The following is an 18,323-nucleotide window of genomic DNA, read 5'->3' as shown; positions in this document are numbered from 1 at the left end:
TGGGCACAATTTCGCAACACCGTGAGTGAAACAATGACTGGGGCAGCCTACTATATAAAGTACTCGGGGACCACTTCTTCTCTACAAATGTGAATGTGTAATAGAGTACGGAACAAATCGGCAAGCTAACTGTAGCGTCTATTCTATGCGCCTTATAATGCGGTGCGGAAAATACTGTAATTTAGTAATCAGTTAATCATTGTAACTGGAGTATACAAACTCTAAAAAAGGGCAATTTTCTGAAAGAACAACATATTCAGAGCAGCATTCAAGTCAAAACTGTACAAAAATAGATGTATTTATGTGATATACATTCGTTATCTGTAAACCTGTCCTTCCCATAACTCCTCAGTTGGCAGGTTTAGCTTCACCTGGTTCAAATTCTATAATAAAATACTATTTTTAGAAAGTCTCCTGTTAAGCACCTTTTGCTATCCAGTTATTAATCAGTTCATTCAGAAAATAACCAATAGATCATGTTGGGCAGAAAAGGCTGAGCTTTTCACATGTTGATGTTGGAAGGATACAGATTCATTATTTGTTATAAACGATCAAGACCTCACTAATGGAATGGTGGTGTTGCATTATAGGCAATAAAATTTTCCTCAAAAAATTTAGTTGTTGATTAGATTTTTTAAAACTGTACTTCAAATATTGTATGAAAATGCTCCAGTGAATTTTTTAACAGAGTTGATGGCTTAATCGTCGAAGATAATCAGTAGAATAAGCGATTACTAGGATAATTTTTAGGATGAGAAATTGAATTAGTTGTTTTCATGTATTTCTGTTGGCTTAATGGATTATCCACAGAATGTACCAATCTTTTTTTTTTATTTGATTGTCAAATAAAATCAATAGAATAACCAATTAGTATAATAATCGTTAGTCGCTGTTCAAGTGAGATTTCTAAATTCCTCTTGATTTTATTTTTTTTCAGGTGGACACAGTGAAACGTCTACTGATCAAGAAGCTGCCGCCTGTCCTGGCCATCCAACTGAAGCGCTTCGACTACGACTGGGAGAGGGAGTGCGCCATCAAGTTTAATGACTACTTTGAGTTCCCGCGGGAGCTGGACATGGAGCCATACACGGTAGCGGGCGTGGCCAAGCTGGAGGGCGACGACGTGAACCCGGAGAACCAGGTGATCCAACAGAACGAGCCGTCCGAACCAACGCCGCCGGGCAGCTCCAAGTACCGTCTGGTGGGAGTGCTGGTTCACTCGGGCCAGGCAAGCGGCGGACACTACTACTCCTACATAATCCAACGGAACGGGGGCGACGGCGAGAAGAACCGCTGGTATAAGTTCGACGACGGCGACGTGACAGAGTGCAAGATGGACGACGAGGAGGAGATGAAGAACCAGTGCTTTGGGGGAGAGTACATGGGCGAGGTGTTCGACCACATGATGAAGCGGATGTCGTATCGGAGGCAGAAGCGATGGTGGAACGCCTACATCCTGTTCTACGAGCGTATGGACTCGCTGGACAAGGACAGCGAACTTGTCAAATATATCTCAGAGCTGAGCCTGTCCTCTACCAAGCCCCATCAGGTCAAGATGCCGAGCGTCATCGAGTGCAGCGTTCGCAAGCAGAACGTCCAGTTCATGCACAACCGAATGCAATACAGTCTGGAATATTTCCAGTTCATTAAGAAACTTCTGACCTGTAACAGTGTCTATTTAAACCCTCCTCCAGGTATGCACCTTGTTTTCTGTTTTATTTCTTTATTTAATCTGTGAAAAGTACAAAACACTCGCCAGAACCCAGATTGTAAATAACGTTTTTCGTTTGTTTTTTTGTTGTGACACTTAAATGTTTCAGATCATCATACGAAATCAAAAAGCCTATTTTCAAAAACTGATTTTATTTACTGCAGGATAAAAATCTCTCCACCACCAAACTGGCCCTGTGTGAAAATGTAATAGCCTCCTAATCCTAACAATTGGATTTCCCCGTCTCGGCAATAACGCTCACCATAAAGCCAAGCTGCATCTCATTCTCATTAATGACTTTCTGATAGATTGCAGAGTTTATTGTCCTGCAGTTGTTTTCACCATGCAACCCTTCAATAGATGCAATTCTTTCCCAGTTTCTCTTTTTTTTTTTTTGTGGAATCACAAACACTTGACCCTAACTGGGGCAAGTGAGGCTTCAGATGTTGATGGGGATAAGTCATTGATGCGCTGTTAGGCGAGCTACTCCCCCACTGTCCTACGCATCGTTCTAATTTGTGGAATGGCTCGCATTGTCTTAAAACCTCGGAAACAAATGGAAACCTTTTGAAACTACACTACATTTACACTTGCTATCTTTGTCTTTGACATTAGAACTAGTTTGATCTGAAACATTTAAGTGAGTGTAGAGAAGGCAAAAACAGAAAAGGTGTGTGCAAGCGGTATTTACATTTTCACACCGTCCCACATTGAAATGACATGAATAACTTTGGTTAGCAATAATTCTTTTGCACTTGAAACATAAACTGTGTGGAAAAAGTTGGCTGCTGCTTGAAGAAATGTTTGAAAAACTACAGTTAATAGTTGCTATTTGTACGTTTTTGTTCCACTTTTACTCCAATTATTTCCCTGAATCAAATCCCTCCTCATATTATTAGTTTTCCCCCCTGAGAGCTTCTTTGATCTTTTGAGCACTGATTAATTCCACATCATGTCTCTGTGCGTTTAGATTTCACTAATCTTCCATCTTTGTGTTTTAAAAATGACAGTTCAAAACCAATCTTAATATCCAGCATTATTCTGGATCAAAGGGTAGTTTGTAATGCTCTGAATTACACTGCCTTTCTAATATTTGTATGAAGTGCATTTTTAACACCAGAGCTATGCAATTATTTACTTAAAAATGGGTATTATTAAAACCATCATTGCAGAAGCTTTTTGTAACAAAGATGGCACATCCCTGTTTTTTATAGAGGCCAGAGGAAGTGAAGGGAGCTTTCCACCAACATTGCCCCTCCCAACCTATTGCTGCACACTTCTGATCAGCAGTCAAGATGAAGGCTGCCACGCTTTTTTTTTCTTTTTTCCAACGCTTAAACTTATGTATGTTGTTTGGAAAAGTATTAGTCATGAAGAGCAGTTTTTGGCAACGGGCTGCAAGTTGGCTGAACAGACTGGATATCCTGCTCATATCAGCATGTTGGATTTCCAGTGTTAAATTATAAGGAGAAGAACGGCAATAATAAAAAAAACCCCAAAAACATGAATGGCCTTATTTTTTCAAGATTCTGGTACCATGACGACCTCACACTGGGCCAGACCGGTGTCTTTTTTTTTTTTAACAGTTTAATAGGAAATGACTAAAATATTGATAACTGTCTTTATGTTGTAAAAGTGATATAGGAAACATAGATAAAAAATCAATTCACATAGCAAGTCAAACATTTTCCTTGTTTGGTTCTAAAAACATCAAAAATAACTATTTTCGGTTCTGTGTTTGGGGTTAGGAAAACAAGAGAGACGCTCCATTTTTTTGTCCATGACGAGGTGTATGCTGCAGTGAAGTAAACAAAGCGCGTCGCTCAGCACTTTTTCAGCATTTTATTGCTTTCTTTCATCTCAGGACAAGACCACCTTCTGCCAGAGGCAGAGGAGATTGCTATGATCAGTGCTCAGCTGGCTGCTCGGTTTCTCTTCAGCACAGGTTTTCACACCAAGAAATTAGTACGGGGTCCTGCCAGTGACTGGTCAGTTCTGTTTGCTGTTGGTTCATTTAAAAAAAAAAAAGGGGGAGGAGGGAGGGTTTGCTCTTGTCCATAAAGCATGATTGCTCTTTTCTTTTTTCCCTGTTTAGGTATGACGCCCTCTGTATCCTGCTGAGACACAGTAAGAATGTACGCTATTGGTTTGCACACAATGTTCTCTTTGCTTACCCCAATCGCTTCTCCGAGTACTTGCTCGAGTGCCCGAGCGCAGAGGTCCGTGGGGCGTTTTCCAAGCTCATAGTCTTCATCGCTCACTTTTCTCTGCAAGACGGACCGTGCCCCTCACCCACAGCCTCGCCAGGACCCTCCACTCAGGTTGGTGTGGATTTTATGGGTTCAGCGGTTTCAGAAATAGACTCCCCCCCCTTTGACTGTTAGGTTCACTGTTGTTTGTGTTTTTTCCTACATCAGGGCTGTGATAATCTCAGCCTTAGTGACCATCTATTGAGAGCCGTACTCAACCTGCTCAGAAGAGAGGTTTCTGAACATGGCCGCCACCTGCAGCAGTACTTCAACCTCTTTGTCATGTATGCCAATCTGGGTAAGCAGCAAACTGATCTTCCATTAGTTATTTTGAGCTTTAAGTGCTTTTTTTGATTTTTATCTTGACTGTTTGGCTCTTCAACCACACACAGGCCTGGCAGAGAAGACTCAGCTGCTGAAGCTAAATGTTCCCGCCACCTTCATGTTAGTTGCTCTGGACGAGGGTCCTGGCCCTCCCATTAAGTACCAGTATGCTGAGCTGGGCAAGCTCTACACTGTGGTCTCCCAGCTTGTCCGCTGCTGCGACGTCTCCTCCCGTATGCAGTCCTCAATCAATGGTAGGTGGGACTTTGGTCGTCTTTCCTCTTTTTTCTTCTTAATAAAAGTATCTAGAGTATTCTAAATTAGGGCTGAAATGATTAATCGTGTTTAATGCAAATAATCACAATCTATTAAAATAATTGTCAGCTAGCTTAGTAATCAATTAATCTTTAACTGGGGTATAAAAACTCTTAAGTCAATTTGCTAAGAGAACACAATGAGAACGGTAATTAAGCTAAAACTGTACAAATATATATATATACATTTTACATTTAACATAAAAAAACAAACCTTTGTCTGTAAACATGTTCTACCCAGAAAACTCGTCAATTGGCAGTTTTTTCTTCAACTGGTCCAAATTTTAGGAGAAAACAATCATTTTTAAGCACATTTTGCATCCAGTTATTAATGAGTTGATCCAAAAAATAAACACCAGATCAGCCCAACACCATTGTCATGTCTAGCAGAAAGGGTTGAGCTCTACACATGTTGTGACTAAAGGATTACTGTTACTGCATTTTAGGCAATAAACTGTTTATTTTATTTATTTAATTAGCTAAATAATTTCTTGTTTTGCAATTTTTTGCAGTTCTAATATTGTTAAATGAAAGATCTGCACAATGTGCCAATATTTATTTTTCAGTGATTTTTGATAATCAATTACTATAACGATCGTCTCTTGCAGCCCTACTCTAAATGAACCACTACTCTGTATTTTACCAGGTAATCCTCCTCTTCCCAACCCGTACGGGGACACCAACCTGACGGCTCCTGTCATGCCGGTGCAGCAGCTGGTGGCAGAGATTCTGTTTGTGCGGACGAGTTACGTGAAGAAGATCATTGAGGACTGCAGCAACTCTGAGGAGACGGTGAAGCTCCTTCGCTTCTGCTGCTGGGAGAACCCTCAGTTTTCCTCCACTGTGCTCAGTGAACTGCTCTGGCAGGTAAACATCCTCTTTCAACAAGCCGGGTCGCTGAAATGTTTGTTACGGGTAGTTTTTCAGATTCAGTTTGAAAATACTCTATTAATCCCAAAGGCAAGACTGGAACAATAACCTGTGTTTTGTTTGCAGGTGGCATATTCCTACACCTATGAGCTGAGGCCTTACCTTGACTTGTTGCTACAAATCTTACTCATCGAGGACTCCTGGCAAACACACAGGTCAGATTGACTGCAGCATATTGTATACATATACCTTGAACCTTTTCATATTTTGTCATATAAGTAACACCAATGTATTTTTGTGAATTTTATGTTGGAGCAATATTAAAATGATCAATGATAAAGCTCATTTAGTCTGTAAATGAGGCTGGTGCAGAGGTACACCTTTCATCAGGACAATAACGATAAGCACACAACCATAGCTAAAACTCGAGAAAATTTTAAGACTCAAGAAAATTCTTGAGTTAAAAAAAAACCATGCCACACCATTCAACTTTTTCTTTGTAAAACAACTTAAAAGCCATGAGTCATTTATACTCTGATATGTCGATTCACAGTCATTGAATTCTAGGCTTGTTTTGTTACAAACTATACAGAAGTTAAAGTGTAATGTTTGTTTTTCAAGGCCCTGAACAAGTTGTATTTGCTTTTGTCTGGTCGTCGTCTTTAACTTTGCACTTTTTTTGTGTGTTCATATTAAGGATCCACAATGTGCTGAAAGGCATCCCTGATGACAGAGATGGGCTATTTGACACCATTCAGCGCTCGAAAAACCACTACCAGAAACGGGCCTATCAGTGCATCAAGTGCATGGTGGCCCTCTTTAGCAACTGCTCTGTAGCTTATCAGATCCTGCAGGTAATCACACTAACGTATACAGCTCTGATGCTACATTCAGTCAACTACTAGTTGGGACAGACTTGTCGTTTAAGCGTAGTTCAATTTTATTTAGTATGTCAACAAAATCAGGAAGCCCGTAGCTGACTTGCATTTGTACTCTTACAGAGCAATGGTGACTTGAAGCGAAAGTGGACATGGGCAGTGGAGTGGTTAGGGGACGAGCTGGAGAGGCGACCATACACAGGAAACCCTCAGTACACGTACAACAACTGGTCCCCTCCAGTTCAGAGCAACGAGACCTCCAATGGATATTTTCTTGAGCGCTCCCACAGTGCACGCATGACACTGGCCAAGGCTTGTGAACTCTGTCCTGAAGAGGTAATGGCATTTACAGATCACCCTTAACACCCACAGTTTCACATTGACCTGATCATGTTGCTGTAAATGATACAGTTGAGCCCAAAGTGATGCATACCCCTAGCAGATTTAGATTTAAAAGTAGATTCATCTTAGAAATTGTATTTGAGAAGAAATGAGACTGGATTCATGAATGAATTAATTTGTTTACGTTTTAATAAGAGGCAAAATTATCTAAATATTGCTCAATAATCTGTGAAAAAAAAAAATCGTTAGCATTTTTTAGCAATCAAAACGTCCTCGTAGTTGCTGGTTTTATGACTATTAATCTCTTTCTTGCCTTTAATAGTCATAATCTTCAGCTCTGTTCTCTATTAGATTTTAGTGAAGACTGGTCTGGGTCACTCCAAACACTTCACTTCCAGTCTGAAGAAACGATTTGGTAAAATATAACTTTAACCCAAAATCTGCCAGGGGTATGAATAATTGTTGACTTTACTGTATATTTAGAGATGTTAAGGAAAAACTCTTAAAGGGCCTTTTCCACCAACCTGGTTCCAGTTCTTATCTGATGCTAGAGTTCAACAGCTGCTAACCCTGGACCAATTTGCTGCTGGGCCAGAGGGGGAAAAAAACGCTTTCATTAAGAGCTCCATGTTTAAAACCATGGAGCGCAGTGTAGGTTTTGTCAGATTTAAAACCGAAACACAAGTAAAAACCCTGCAGTGCACCTTAACTGGAATAAGGACGTTTTCCCACAGTTAACTTTGGTGTGGATTAGTAGTTGAGTTTATTGGCTGGCAACTTTTTCAGATTGTTTGGGGGGGTTTTTTTATGCAGGGAAAGCTCCGATGACACTGAAACTTGTCAGTACAAACAACATGAAAACGTTAAATCTGTTTATTGGTCAAACGTATCCGGGGTGGAAAACCAACTGTGAACACAGGAAGTAGATGCTTCCAGTTCTGAGAAGTCAATATTGTTCTGATTCTTGCCACCATTTCATGCAAAAGTATGAAAAGTTTACTGAATGATTAGTTTCCTCTACAACATCCCATAATGCAACAAATACCTGGATACGGGAAGGGGCTACATTGGTCAAACTGTCTTTGCCCTTACAGTCCTTCACAAAAACGGGAAAACAATAAATTGGTCAGTTCTTTATAGTAATAAAATAACTTTGCTCTCAGGTTGTGGAAAAGCAAACTGGTTGTTTTACAGAACCAGTTAAGAACTGGCTTTAGCACCGGAACTTGTTAAGAACTGGAACCTCTTTGGTGGAGAAATTTTGTTTGACTGAGTTTGATCACGTCATCTCAGCACAATGACCCATAAAATGACTTACCTTGTTGTTGTTGTTTGTGTTGTAGGTATTATTAATATACATGTCAGAATACATGTACTATATGCTGTGTTCTTTAACTTTTTAACTGTTTAATAAATTTATTTGGAGATAAACAAAAATTGAAAATGTAATTTCTAAACCTAAATTCTTCTACGCAAATTGTTTAGTTAGATGATGTCTGGTTTTTCGTAGCCGATTTGACCAATAAAACCCCAAATTCTTTATTTCTCACTTCACATGAGCTATTTGTATTTATCATGATGAAAAAAATCCAGTTAAATGACACACTTCTCCTGTAATATTCCATACACAGCTCAAGTGTACTCAGGAAAGCCCAGGGAAGGTCAGTATTCCAGGCAACACGACATAAGGGAAGGAAATTCAACCAAATCTCCCTAAAGATTCAGCAGAGGAACACGGAGTATTGATCAATGTTTAAGCCTCCAAACACATTCAGCAACTGTTCAGATGGTTTTAAGGTTTACAGTTTAGACTGTCACAATAAAACCCACTTATTCCTAAAACTGTACATCACTTTTCCATCTTCTGTCATATTTTAGACTACTGTGACCTAATATGTTTAGAAAAAGGTTTTATTTGTTATTGCTGAATGAAGGCTAGGTAGCATCCTGCTCTGTTTGATGGGCAAGCAACCACTGACTGCTGCTACTGTCCACAGAAGCATTTAATAAACTACAAAATCACTGAAAAGTTTATTTACATCAGTGATAAATTTGATATATGCGTTATAGAGAACTATACACGATGGTGATATTTTAAGCCTTTGTTTCTATTAATTTATGGAAGTCCAAAATGTAGTGTGTCAGAAAATGTTAATATTATGAGAGAGCAATTAAGAAGAATTAATTTTACCACAGAAATGTAGTTCTATATATATATATATTCTGGCCTGTACAATCACAGGGAAAACTTGAGTCATTGACACAATCCTTAGGGTATGTAAGCCACAAAATGAAACTATTTTTATCATTTTAGAAGATATGTTTTAGTCTTACAGAGCCCTATCTGGAAAAATATATCCTTATGTAAGATTTAATTTTCTGTTTAGTTTATATCAGAAAACAAAGACTGAATTGGACAGTGAAACTATTATGGAGGGTGTAATTCCCATTTAATGCAACTAGTCAGCATCTTCAGTCAGAAATGATTAAACAAAGCTTTCATTAATCTGCCATTCTTTAACAAGCCAGATATTTCAGCTCTAAAGTAGAAGTAAAAAGTCAGCCTGTAGAAATGGTCTGTTGTAGGTGCAGTGTAGAGAGGTGCATGTGATCTCTGTCACCTCTATAAGTAGAGAGAAGGCTCTTAGGTGAGCCGCCCACCCACCCACACTGAAACACAATCTAACCTCAGCAAAAACACCAAAGCTTAGACTGTATGTACTCAGGGCATTGTCCAAATGAACAGGCAGATTCTATTTTTTAATGTAGTGTTGAAACGTCCGACTTGTCTGACCGGCGGCGATTTTTCTATTCCAGGAGCCAGATGAACAGGAAGCACCTGATGATCAAGACTCGTCTCCACCTGAGGACACCTCTCTGTACCCTCATTCTCCTGGAACCACCCAGTTCCAGCAGGTAGGATGCGACTGGACAAACTCCCCCGTTGCTTTGTTTTTTTTATTTAAACTGATGCAAAAGCAGCAGAAGGTGGTGTCCGTTTCCTGTAACCGGACTCTTGTGTCCATTAACGGCAGCGGTCGCCGTGGAAATGCTCGACGTTTAGGCGTTTGGATCTGAGTACTGACATAACCAAGAGCCTCGGGTTTCTAGCTTGTAGCGATGCAACACCGACGGCTGCGTTTCAGAATAAACCTTTTGGCTCACTTGGAAGTGATCTGCTTTATGATGCCGTTCAGAAACTTTAGTTTTTATCTTGACACAAACATGTTGAAGCACAGTAAGCATGCATTCTTTCCACTTTAAGATAAAAAAAAAGTTAACATTTTCTAAAAGTTAGCTTGTCGTGGTATTTTTATATTTTTTTTTTCAGAAGACCAACAGTAGCTTGATGTCTTATTTCTGCTTTAGCATTTAGCAGTTACTGACTTCTTTATATCCGTTTGTGGAAAAAGCGCAGGCTTTTTAAGTACTCCGTAGCTTTATTTCAACCAATCAACAGCAGGTACAGTAGAAGGCGATGCCTGAGATTGACGGCAAACCAGTCTGAAGTCAGAAAAATTAGGTTTTCTGATACTTATCAGAATCCATTTTCTGGGAAAATGTCTGTTAAAGATCTGATTTCCGCTAAATAAATGCACATCATGACCGTCCCTCCATCTCTCTTCTCAAACAGAACAACCACCCCCATGGGCAGCCGTACACCGGGCCCGCTGCTCAGCACATGAACAACCCTCAGCGTCCCGGCCCCGCCTCCGCCCCGACTCCAGGCCCTACCCAGACTCCGACCCCAGGCCCCAGTACCGCTCCCAGCTCGGGCCCGCGAGCACAGGAGAACTGGGACGGCACCGAGGAGGTGGCCCCTGCCCCGGCACCGGCACCGGCACCGGCCCCGACCTCCACCTCCACCTCCACTTCCACCTCCACCCCAACACCCGCCCCTCCCAAGGAGTAACCTCGCCTCCCTCTCTCTTCTGCTGTGCCTCGAGCCTCCGTTGTTCCGCTCACCTTCCTCTCATCCTTCGGTCAACAGTCTCTCTCTCTCTGTCCCTCTTTCTCTCTTTCTCGCCGGCCCCAAGGCAGGGCAGAGCCGGGCCTCCCGCCATCCCCCGGCCTGTTGGGGGCGCCCTTCCCTGGCCTGGAGCTGCCCGACTGCGTGACAGGGAGGGCAGGGAGGAGGGGGGCCTGCTGGCAACTACAGAGGCGAAGGAGTGGGACAAGAGTTCTAATAAGAGAAACAAAAATTACCCAGAGCTGACGATGCTGATGCGCTTACCTACACGACGAAAAGGTGTAAATAGTATGTTAATGTTTCTGACTGTTCAGATTCCCCCAGTAGCATAACTCGGCGCGGGTTGCTGTTGGGAGACGTTGCAGACGTGGAAAAACAAAATGGATACTATAAATAAGAAAAAAAAAAAAAAAAATGTCCCCAAAAAGGAAAAACCTCTAAGAAGACGACGACGACGACTCCTCTTTGTTTTATCACCCATGCTCAGCAGTAAAGTTTGTTCTACCATCGGACGTTGTCTGGTCATTCAACCGTCGAAGGACTCATTGTTATCATATTCTAATAATTCTACTTGGCGCTCCTTGGCAACCTTACGACCCATGCCAAATCGACTGGCGAGCTGTGGCTGGGGTTTTAGTGTGAGACTGGTTGGGTGGACTTTAACGGTGTTCGGTTGATGTGAAAAAGCAGTGATGCAAACAATTGTTCTAAAACTCATTGCCTTCTTTTTATTTTGTATTTTTTTTTTTTTTTTTTCGTTCGTTCTGGTTCTTACTTCAGACCTTTTTGAAGCTCTAGTTAATATGCTGTAACATTTAGCATGGCTTCTCACCAGAATAGTGTAGCCCAAGGGAAGACTTGTGATCATAACAACCTAAAGCTGTTCTTAATCCAAACCTCCAGAGGGGTGCTGTTTACCCTTTAGGTTTTTCTTTGGTTTTATTTTTCCCTCGTTCTTTTTTCTACTGAACTTCCCCTATCCACAACGAGGGTAACTTTTTTTGTTTTGTTTTTTTGTTCTTTTTGAACCAACGTATAAGTGGCTTTTCAATTGCACATCGTAATCCTCCTACTTCACATTTGGCAGTCAGTTTCGGTGGGTTAGACAGCTTAGCTTTCATCTATAGGAAACCAGAAAAACGAACACATATGCAACAGGATTGCTGCACTGGGCTCTCTGGTGTATTAGACTGTGTGGTTTGCTTCTGTCTCTTCAATAGAGCGTAGTTGTAGACGGACTCGTTTGCCCATCGGCTTCCTCTCTTCCGTGGAGCTGGGTAAGGCTGGGGGACGACGACCCCTGACCTCCCTCCCCCTCATCCTCAACCCCATCCTCTCCTCGCTCCACTGCGTGAAGCTCCCACAGCAGGTTTTTTTTTTGTTTTGTTTTGTTTTTTATTAGAGGCTGGTTAATCTTGTTGCAACTTGAGCTAACTTGTAATTCTGTAGGAGTAAAAGGTAAAAAAAAAAAAACATCAGTAAATACTGTATTTAATTGGTAACTTGAATGCGTGTACTTTTTGAATTTTCTTTTTTTTTCTTCTTTTTTTTTTGTCTAAAACATACCAAATACTCCTGCAAATGAAAATATTCTGCCCACCGTATTATATTTAAATATTTTGCTCTTATTTTATAGAATTTATTTTGTTGTATTTCACTAAAAATAGAATTTGATTTAAGAGGAACATTTTTGTCCTTGTGTTATTTTTAAAGAAGATATTGACTGTACAGAGTTCTGCGCCCTGTTTTTTGCCGACTTTTGTTTTGGCCATGGTGTGACGTTGAATTCTGGAGCTACAGTCGCGATGTGGACTTTCACTTTGTGAGGTTTTTTTGTGCACAGAAATATAACAAAAAAAAAAGCATTGCGCCCTTAGCAAATAAAGAACATGGAATCTTGCCTCTGTCTTATTTTAATTAACCAGGTTTTCTTGAAGGCGTTTCTGTTTATCAACTTTCTGTTTTTGCTCTCATTAGGCATGGAGTTGGTCTGAGATTCTCTCTAATCTGCCCGATTAACTAAAAAATACCCTTACATTAGATCTGCCTTGAATATTGTATCAACCTTTTACTTTCCGCATGGTGTCTACTTGAAGCTGTTTTTTTTTCTACTTGAAGTCCCAGGATTACCAAATTGTATCATTGGCATCTTCCTACTTAGAGACCTAGTTGTGTTGTTTACTAATCATGTGAAATAATTTGTTCTACATGTACTGCTTTTATTTCAAAATGAAGTTTTTCCTCTTGCTACTAAAATAATATACCTTATAATTTTCACTTTTGCTTTGATGCAGACTTGAGCAAAAAATATTGAAAGATCATTTGTGTGGTTTGTAAGTTCATATTGTACATATTCTTCTGCTTTCCTGGTTATTCTTGAGTAGTTTATCCATTTGTATGGCAGTAGCTGCAGTGACATGCAGCCATACATTTGCCTAAAGGAGAACACCGTAAAGTTGTAAACATTTTTTTTTATTCTCATCGCACTACATAACAAAATCTTGGTGAAATTGTAGGTCCACATGGGCTGTCCCTAGATTGTGCTTTAGTGTCTGCTTCATAATTTGTTTCTTGTAACCTCAAATATTTCTTAGTCAACAAATTAGTCTGCATTAAAAGCAAGTGGTAAGTAGAGTTTTCTTTCAGCCAGATGACCAGCAGTGTGCAGCAGCAGGTTGGAGGAGGGTCAGCTTCAGACCACTGCAGCACTTAATAGTAAGACTTTGAACCATACAATAAGACATAAAAAAACAAAAAACTTTGGCATACCTTGATACTGGAAATGTCTCATTGCCTCTACGAAGTTAAGATTTATTTGGACATTCAATAAGAACATGGAAAACCACTGTTGTTCAAAAAGTTTTAAAAACGCTGTAAAGCTGGTAATCCAGTTCCACGAGTGAAAATACTTTTAAGTTTCTCAACCACAGCTTCATATCAATGTATCAAACATAACAGGAAATTTTGAGCAGGACGTCATCAGCAGATGTTTCAGAAATAATTTTCTTTGCGCGTCTCTAAATGCTGTTCCAACCTGAGCGCCCTCTACGGTACAATGGTGGGTATTGCAGTTCACCTTTTGAACGATTCTAAAAATGAATGCCAACCCAACCTGATGGGTTGGATTCTTTTTTTAAAATAAATTGTGTCATCAAGGTTAGTTAATTGTTTGGAGTAAACTATAAACGAACTGCTCAAAAGCATTTTAGTAAATTAGTAATTCAATCCAGAAAGTGGAACTTGTATATGGTGTAATTTATCAAACATGGAGTGACGTTCCAAATGTTCATTTGTTTTCTTTGGATTACAAAAGCTTGCAGCTTCCCAGGAAGTTAGAAAATTACAGATTGAGATTCAGAGCCTACCCACTCTGCCTGCAAACTTATAAAAAGACTTAAAACCACAGAGCAACAATCTCGTTCTTCTCATCCCAGGTGAGACAGTTCTGGAGTTGTCTGGTTTAGAATGACAGCTGGAGTCAATGTCCTGGTAACTCCAGCTGTAGTTCTAAACTCAAGACTTTGCTTCACAATCCTTGCACTTTTTTTTCAGCTAGTCTTTTCTTTCACTCAACTTTCCTTTAAAATACAGATGGCAATCTGAATATATAATCAGTGCTATACTTGCATTCAAACTGCACCTAGTATACAACCTTGACCCAAGATGGCATAAAATTTCTAAAAGTATTTTTTCTATACTTTTCTCGTAATGTACCACAAGAAAGTTGTAGACAAAGTACTTCCAACAGTTGAGATCTTTAATAGATCTATTCATTTTTCATAAAACTAAATTCTAGTTCATCTGTTTGACCATTTCACTCCCTCGACACTTTTTACTACATCAACTCAAACACAGACAGGAAAATGGTGATTTTGGAACATGTTTTATTAACAAGACAGTCACATTTAGTTCTCCTTTTCCTGGACGGTCTTTGTTCCACGCAGTCTGCCTGTACGACGGGCAGCGATAAGACCGACCTTGCGACCAGCAGGTGCGTCCCTCCTGATCGTTGAGGGTTTGCCAATGTGCTGATGGTTACCACCACCGAAGGGATGCTCAACAGGCTGCACAGAGAGCAGAGGGGGAAAAAAAAAAAAAAAGCTTGACAAACAGTTCAACCGTTGGTGAGTTTTTGAAAACAAAGTTGTAGCTTAATTTATCTAGAAGAAGTCATTTAAGGTTAACCGTCTACTCCTTTAACTGCTCTAATTTTAGTTTTACCCTCATTTGTGTCGGATTACTGAGCTCAACAGTTAAAACTGAAATAACTTCCCAACTAAAGGCGACATAAATGCACCTGAAGCCCCTTCCAGTTCTACTCCTTTGGTTCTTCACACAGTGCAGCCAGGATGCGCCCCCAGGTTCACTTACGTTCATAGCCACACCACGGACACGAGGCCAGCAGTTCCTCTTGGCCTTGTACTTGTGGTAGGCGCGGCCGGCCTTCAGGATGGGCTTGTCGATACGACCGCCTCCAGCAACGACACCTTGAACGCAGCAGCAGCAGAAGAGGAGGTGGCATTCAGTTACCTTCAGTGGCGGCAGCGTCAGCAAACGCTAACAAACAAGAAACAACAGCGTCCTCACCGACGACGGCTCTGTTGGCAGAAGAGATGACCTTCTTGGCGCCGGAGGGCAGCTTGACTCTGGATTTCTTGGTCTCGGGGTTGTGGGAGATGACGGTGGCGTAGTTTCCTGAGGCGCGGGCCAGCTTGCCTCTGTCGCCGGGCTTCTCCTCCAGGCAGCAGATGATGGTTCCCTCGGGCATGGTGCCGACAGGAAGAACGTTACCGATGTTCAGCTGAGCTGCGGATCAGAGACGGTCGCTTTAAGTCTGAATGTCAGCGTATTCTTTCTGATCAGCACAAAAACAGTTTGGAACAAAAGTTCTCCCTGCTTCAAGACAATAATCTGGTGAATTATTTCCTTTATTGCTTATCCTTCATTTCAAAGATACTTTATTAATCCCAGAGGGAAATTATACATCGCAACTCATTCTACAATTTTCTTCATAGAAATTTAATGACGATTTCTGCTGTAGATTCTGACAGCAGAAACTTCTATAAGTTTCAAAATGAAGGAAAATCAACTAAACAGTACATATTCAATGTGAATTTGATGTAAAGTTTTTCTTTTTTTTAATCACAATCACACTTCATAATAATTCTCATTTTTATTGCAACACTGTGACAGTGAATTTATAAAATTGGGTTCCCAATTTTAAAAAAAATTCATATTTCACGCAGAAAATGTGGGGAAGAAAACTACTGCGTAAAATTAAAAACGGACTGAGATGGGACCGTTATCAGGAATAATCCTCACTGAAGCAGCAGAAACATTTGTTATAAGAGCGTCAATCACTTTCACTAATAACAACACAATACAATAATAAAATCTAAAGGCACCCACATTCAGAACATCAGAGAAGCTTACACACATACTTTATCATTTCAAATGGCAAAGTTTTCCAGTTTTCTTTGAGGTCTGTGGGAACTTCGTTTGATCCACTGTTTTTATAAAATCTATAATAAATGAACTTCAAAGAGTATGACCCAAACCTTCACATGTTTTATTAATGCCTCTCACTTAGTTGGATATTTTTTTTAGTTTTGATGCGCTTCACCCACATAGGTAATTTCTTGTTTTATATTTAATTTTCATTTAACTTCAGACAGTTAAATGATGAAACTTTCATAATAAAAGGGCAAGATCGTGTATTTTGGGAGCAAGCCTTCCCCTACTGCTTTACTATTTTATTTTAAACTAAACAGAACAATCTTTTCCAATTAACTCCCATTCTAGATGCAATTTTTGAACACACTGCCATTGTAATTTGCTTTTATTTCTTTTTCTTTTTTAAATCAATAGGCTTCTGCTGCAATCCCTACAAAACTTCCTATTTTATTGTAAAGCTGTTTATCATGCACAGGATGCACATTTTTTTCCTCATCATATTCAATGTTTGTCAATTTTTAAAACACCTCCAGTGCTCTCCTAATACCTTCCCCTAAACATTTACATTTCCATACGTGGAATGATGAAAAACTTTTTCCAGCTACACCAAGATTTAAAATGACAATCAGTTGTGGAATATCTGATTGGTGCATCTGAATTCGGAACCGTTCGAAGGCCAAGTCGCAACAAAACCTGATTGTCTTTTTAACACAACCTTGAGAAAAAACCAATGAATAAACCACGTACAGCTTAAACACCGATGATGACCGTCGGTCCTTACCCTTCTTGCCGCAGTAGATGAACTGTCCGGTGTGGATACCCTCAGCAGCGATGAAGAGCTCGGTTCTCTTCTTGAACCGATATGGGTCACGGAAGGCCACTTTGGCCAGGGGGGCGCCACGGCCGGGGTCGTGGATGATGTCCTGGTTGAGGGTTGCAGACATATCGACACTTCCAACCTTGCAACAAGTACAACCGCGATCTGCTGATAGTCACTGCTTACCTTCACGATGCCCTTGATGTAGCCATGGCGTTCAGCGAAGTCGACCTGACGGAGTTTAGCAGCACCTTTCCTGTGCTTGACGTGGGCTCTGAAAACAGAGCCTGCACCTTTTCTCTGTCCCCTGATCACACGTCCCATTTTGAACTGAAACACAAATCATTTCTCTCAATCATTGTGGCAGTGAATGCAAATAACGTGAGGCAGTCAGATATTATATATGCAGTGACCTTTAATCAAGCTAAAAAGCATTTAGTAGCTTTTAAGCTATTAAGTGAATAGCTACATAACTTCTTCATAGGTTCAACCCATAATAATTCAAGTTTTGAAGAAACCAGTATGAAAACCCTGACACTTTTAGAAACGATTAAAACCTGTTTTATTATACAAACAAAAATGTAATGTTTTGTCTTAATAAAACTGTGTTCACAAATTAAATGTTTACAACAAACCCTCTGCTTTTCATACAACTGTTAGCCTGGCAGCTAGACACACAAAGTCAGTGTCATTCTGAAGCTGTACGCGGCTCTTTCTGTTCAGAGCTGCTGCTTTCACATTTCACACATCACAGCAATTTTAATAACCTTTCGCCATTAGCACAGATTTACACGAAGCCCCACGAGCGCTTTGAGACCAGCGCTTACCGGCCTCCTAGCTAATATCACACCGCTACTGCAGCGCCATGTCACCAAGAGGCAACAAAACATAAATAAATACTTTGAAAACCACTCTGCTACTGAAATACAACACGGGTCACATCCTTATACATAGTTTACAGTTTTATATGTGTTGATTTAAGGTGGATGAGCCAGTAAAATCAAGATTTATACAGGATTTCAAGACAGGGACCAGAAAGTATCAGTCCTACCTAAACTCCGCTGACGGAAAGAGGAAGTGCAAAGTAAAATGCGGAGGTTTTCTTCCGGAGAAATCACCGAAAGGGGCTCATGGGAAATGTAGTGTAGCACATTTCACTAGCTGTTGAAAGCAAGTTTCACCTAAATGAAGCAAATAAAGAAGATAAATCTCGCTTTTTAGCTAAGTATGAATTATTATTTTCCCTACTCTACCTTTACCAAAAATTTTGAAGCGATTCCGTAGTTTGGAAACAACAAGAAGTAAAACACCGATAAAGTTTTCATACAAAACGATAATCAATAAGATTCAAGTGGACATTCTACAACTTCTGGGGTTGGAAACAGTTTTCGCAC

At 40.3% G+C, this 18,323-nt stretch overlaps 2 protein-coding genes across 9 annotated transcripts in view; one reads left to right on the top strand and one right to left on the bottom strand.

Annotated features, from left to right (window-relative positions):
* The window catches only part of usp9 (ubiquitin specific peptidase 9), a 39,696-nt gene extending 27,138 nt beyond the window's left edge, over nt 1–12,558 (top strand). For 5 of the 8 annotated variants that reach the window (XM_081600916.1, XM_008433077.3, XM_008433058.3 and 2 more), the window contains 12 exons: nt 938–1,694; nt 3,576–3,699; nt 3,807–4,032; nt 4,129–4,258; nt 4,353–4,538; nt 5,245–5,465; nt 5,595–5,683; nt 6,166–6,322; nt 6,470–6,682; nt 8,320–8,349; nt 9,506–9,604; nt 10,323–12,558. In XM_081600916.1, the coding sequence (XP_081457042.1) occupies nt 938–1,694; nt 3,576–3,699; nt 3,807–4,032; nt 4,129–4,258; nt 4,353–4,538; nt 5,245–5,465; nt 5,595–5,683; nt 6,166–6,322; nt 6,470–6,682; nt 8,320–8,349; nt 9,506–9,604; nt 10,323–10,601 (2,511 nt within the window). In that variant the 3' untranslated portion in view covers nt 10,602–12,558. The remainder of the gene's footprint in view (nt 1–937; nt 1,695–3,575; nt 3,700–3,806; nt 4,033–4,128; nt 4,259–4,352; nt 4,539–5,244; nt 5,466–5,594; nt 5,684–6,165; nt 6,323–6,469; nt 6,683–8,319; nt 8,350–9,505; nt 9,605–10,322) is intronic. The other 3 variants (XM_008433084.3, XM_081600932.1, XM_017310927.2) reach the window with 1 other exon arrangement.
* A 1,967-nt stretch (nt 12,559–14,525) lies between these two features.
* On the bottom strand, nt 14,526–18,079 carry rpl8 (ribosomal protein L8). The gene is made up of 6 exons (XM_008432989.2): nt 17,981–18,079; nt 17,116–17,259; nt 16,894–17,035; nt 15,246–15,464; nt 15,030–15,145; nt 14,526–14,722 (listed from the first exon to the last, which is right to left on the bottom strand). Exons 2-6 carry the CDS (start codon nt 17,251–17,253, stop codon nt 14,564–14,566), a joined length of 774 nt encoding a protein of 257 aa, XP_008431211.1. The 5' UTR covers nt 17,254–17,259; nt 17,981–18,079; the 3' UTR covers nt 14,526–14,563.
* Between the last annotated feature and the right edge of the window lie 244 nt (nt 18,080–18,323).

Source organism: Poecilia reticulata, chromosome 2 (genome assembly GCF_904066995.2).
Source record: "Poecilia reticulata chromosome 2, P_reticulata-male-v2, whole genome shotgun sequence".
Lineage (NCBI taxonomy): Eukaryota > Metazoa > Chordata > Actinopteri > Cyprinodontiformes > Poeciliidae > Poecilia > Poecilia reticulata.
The sequence above is the reverse complement of the archived record's forward strand: the minus strand, read 5'-3'. Positions and strand labels throughout refer to the sequence as shown.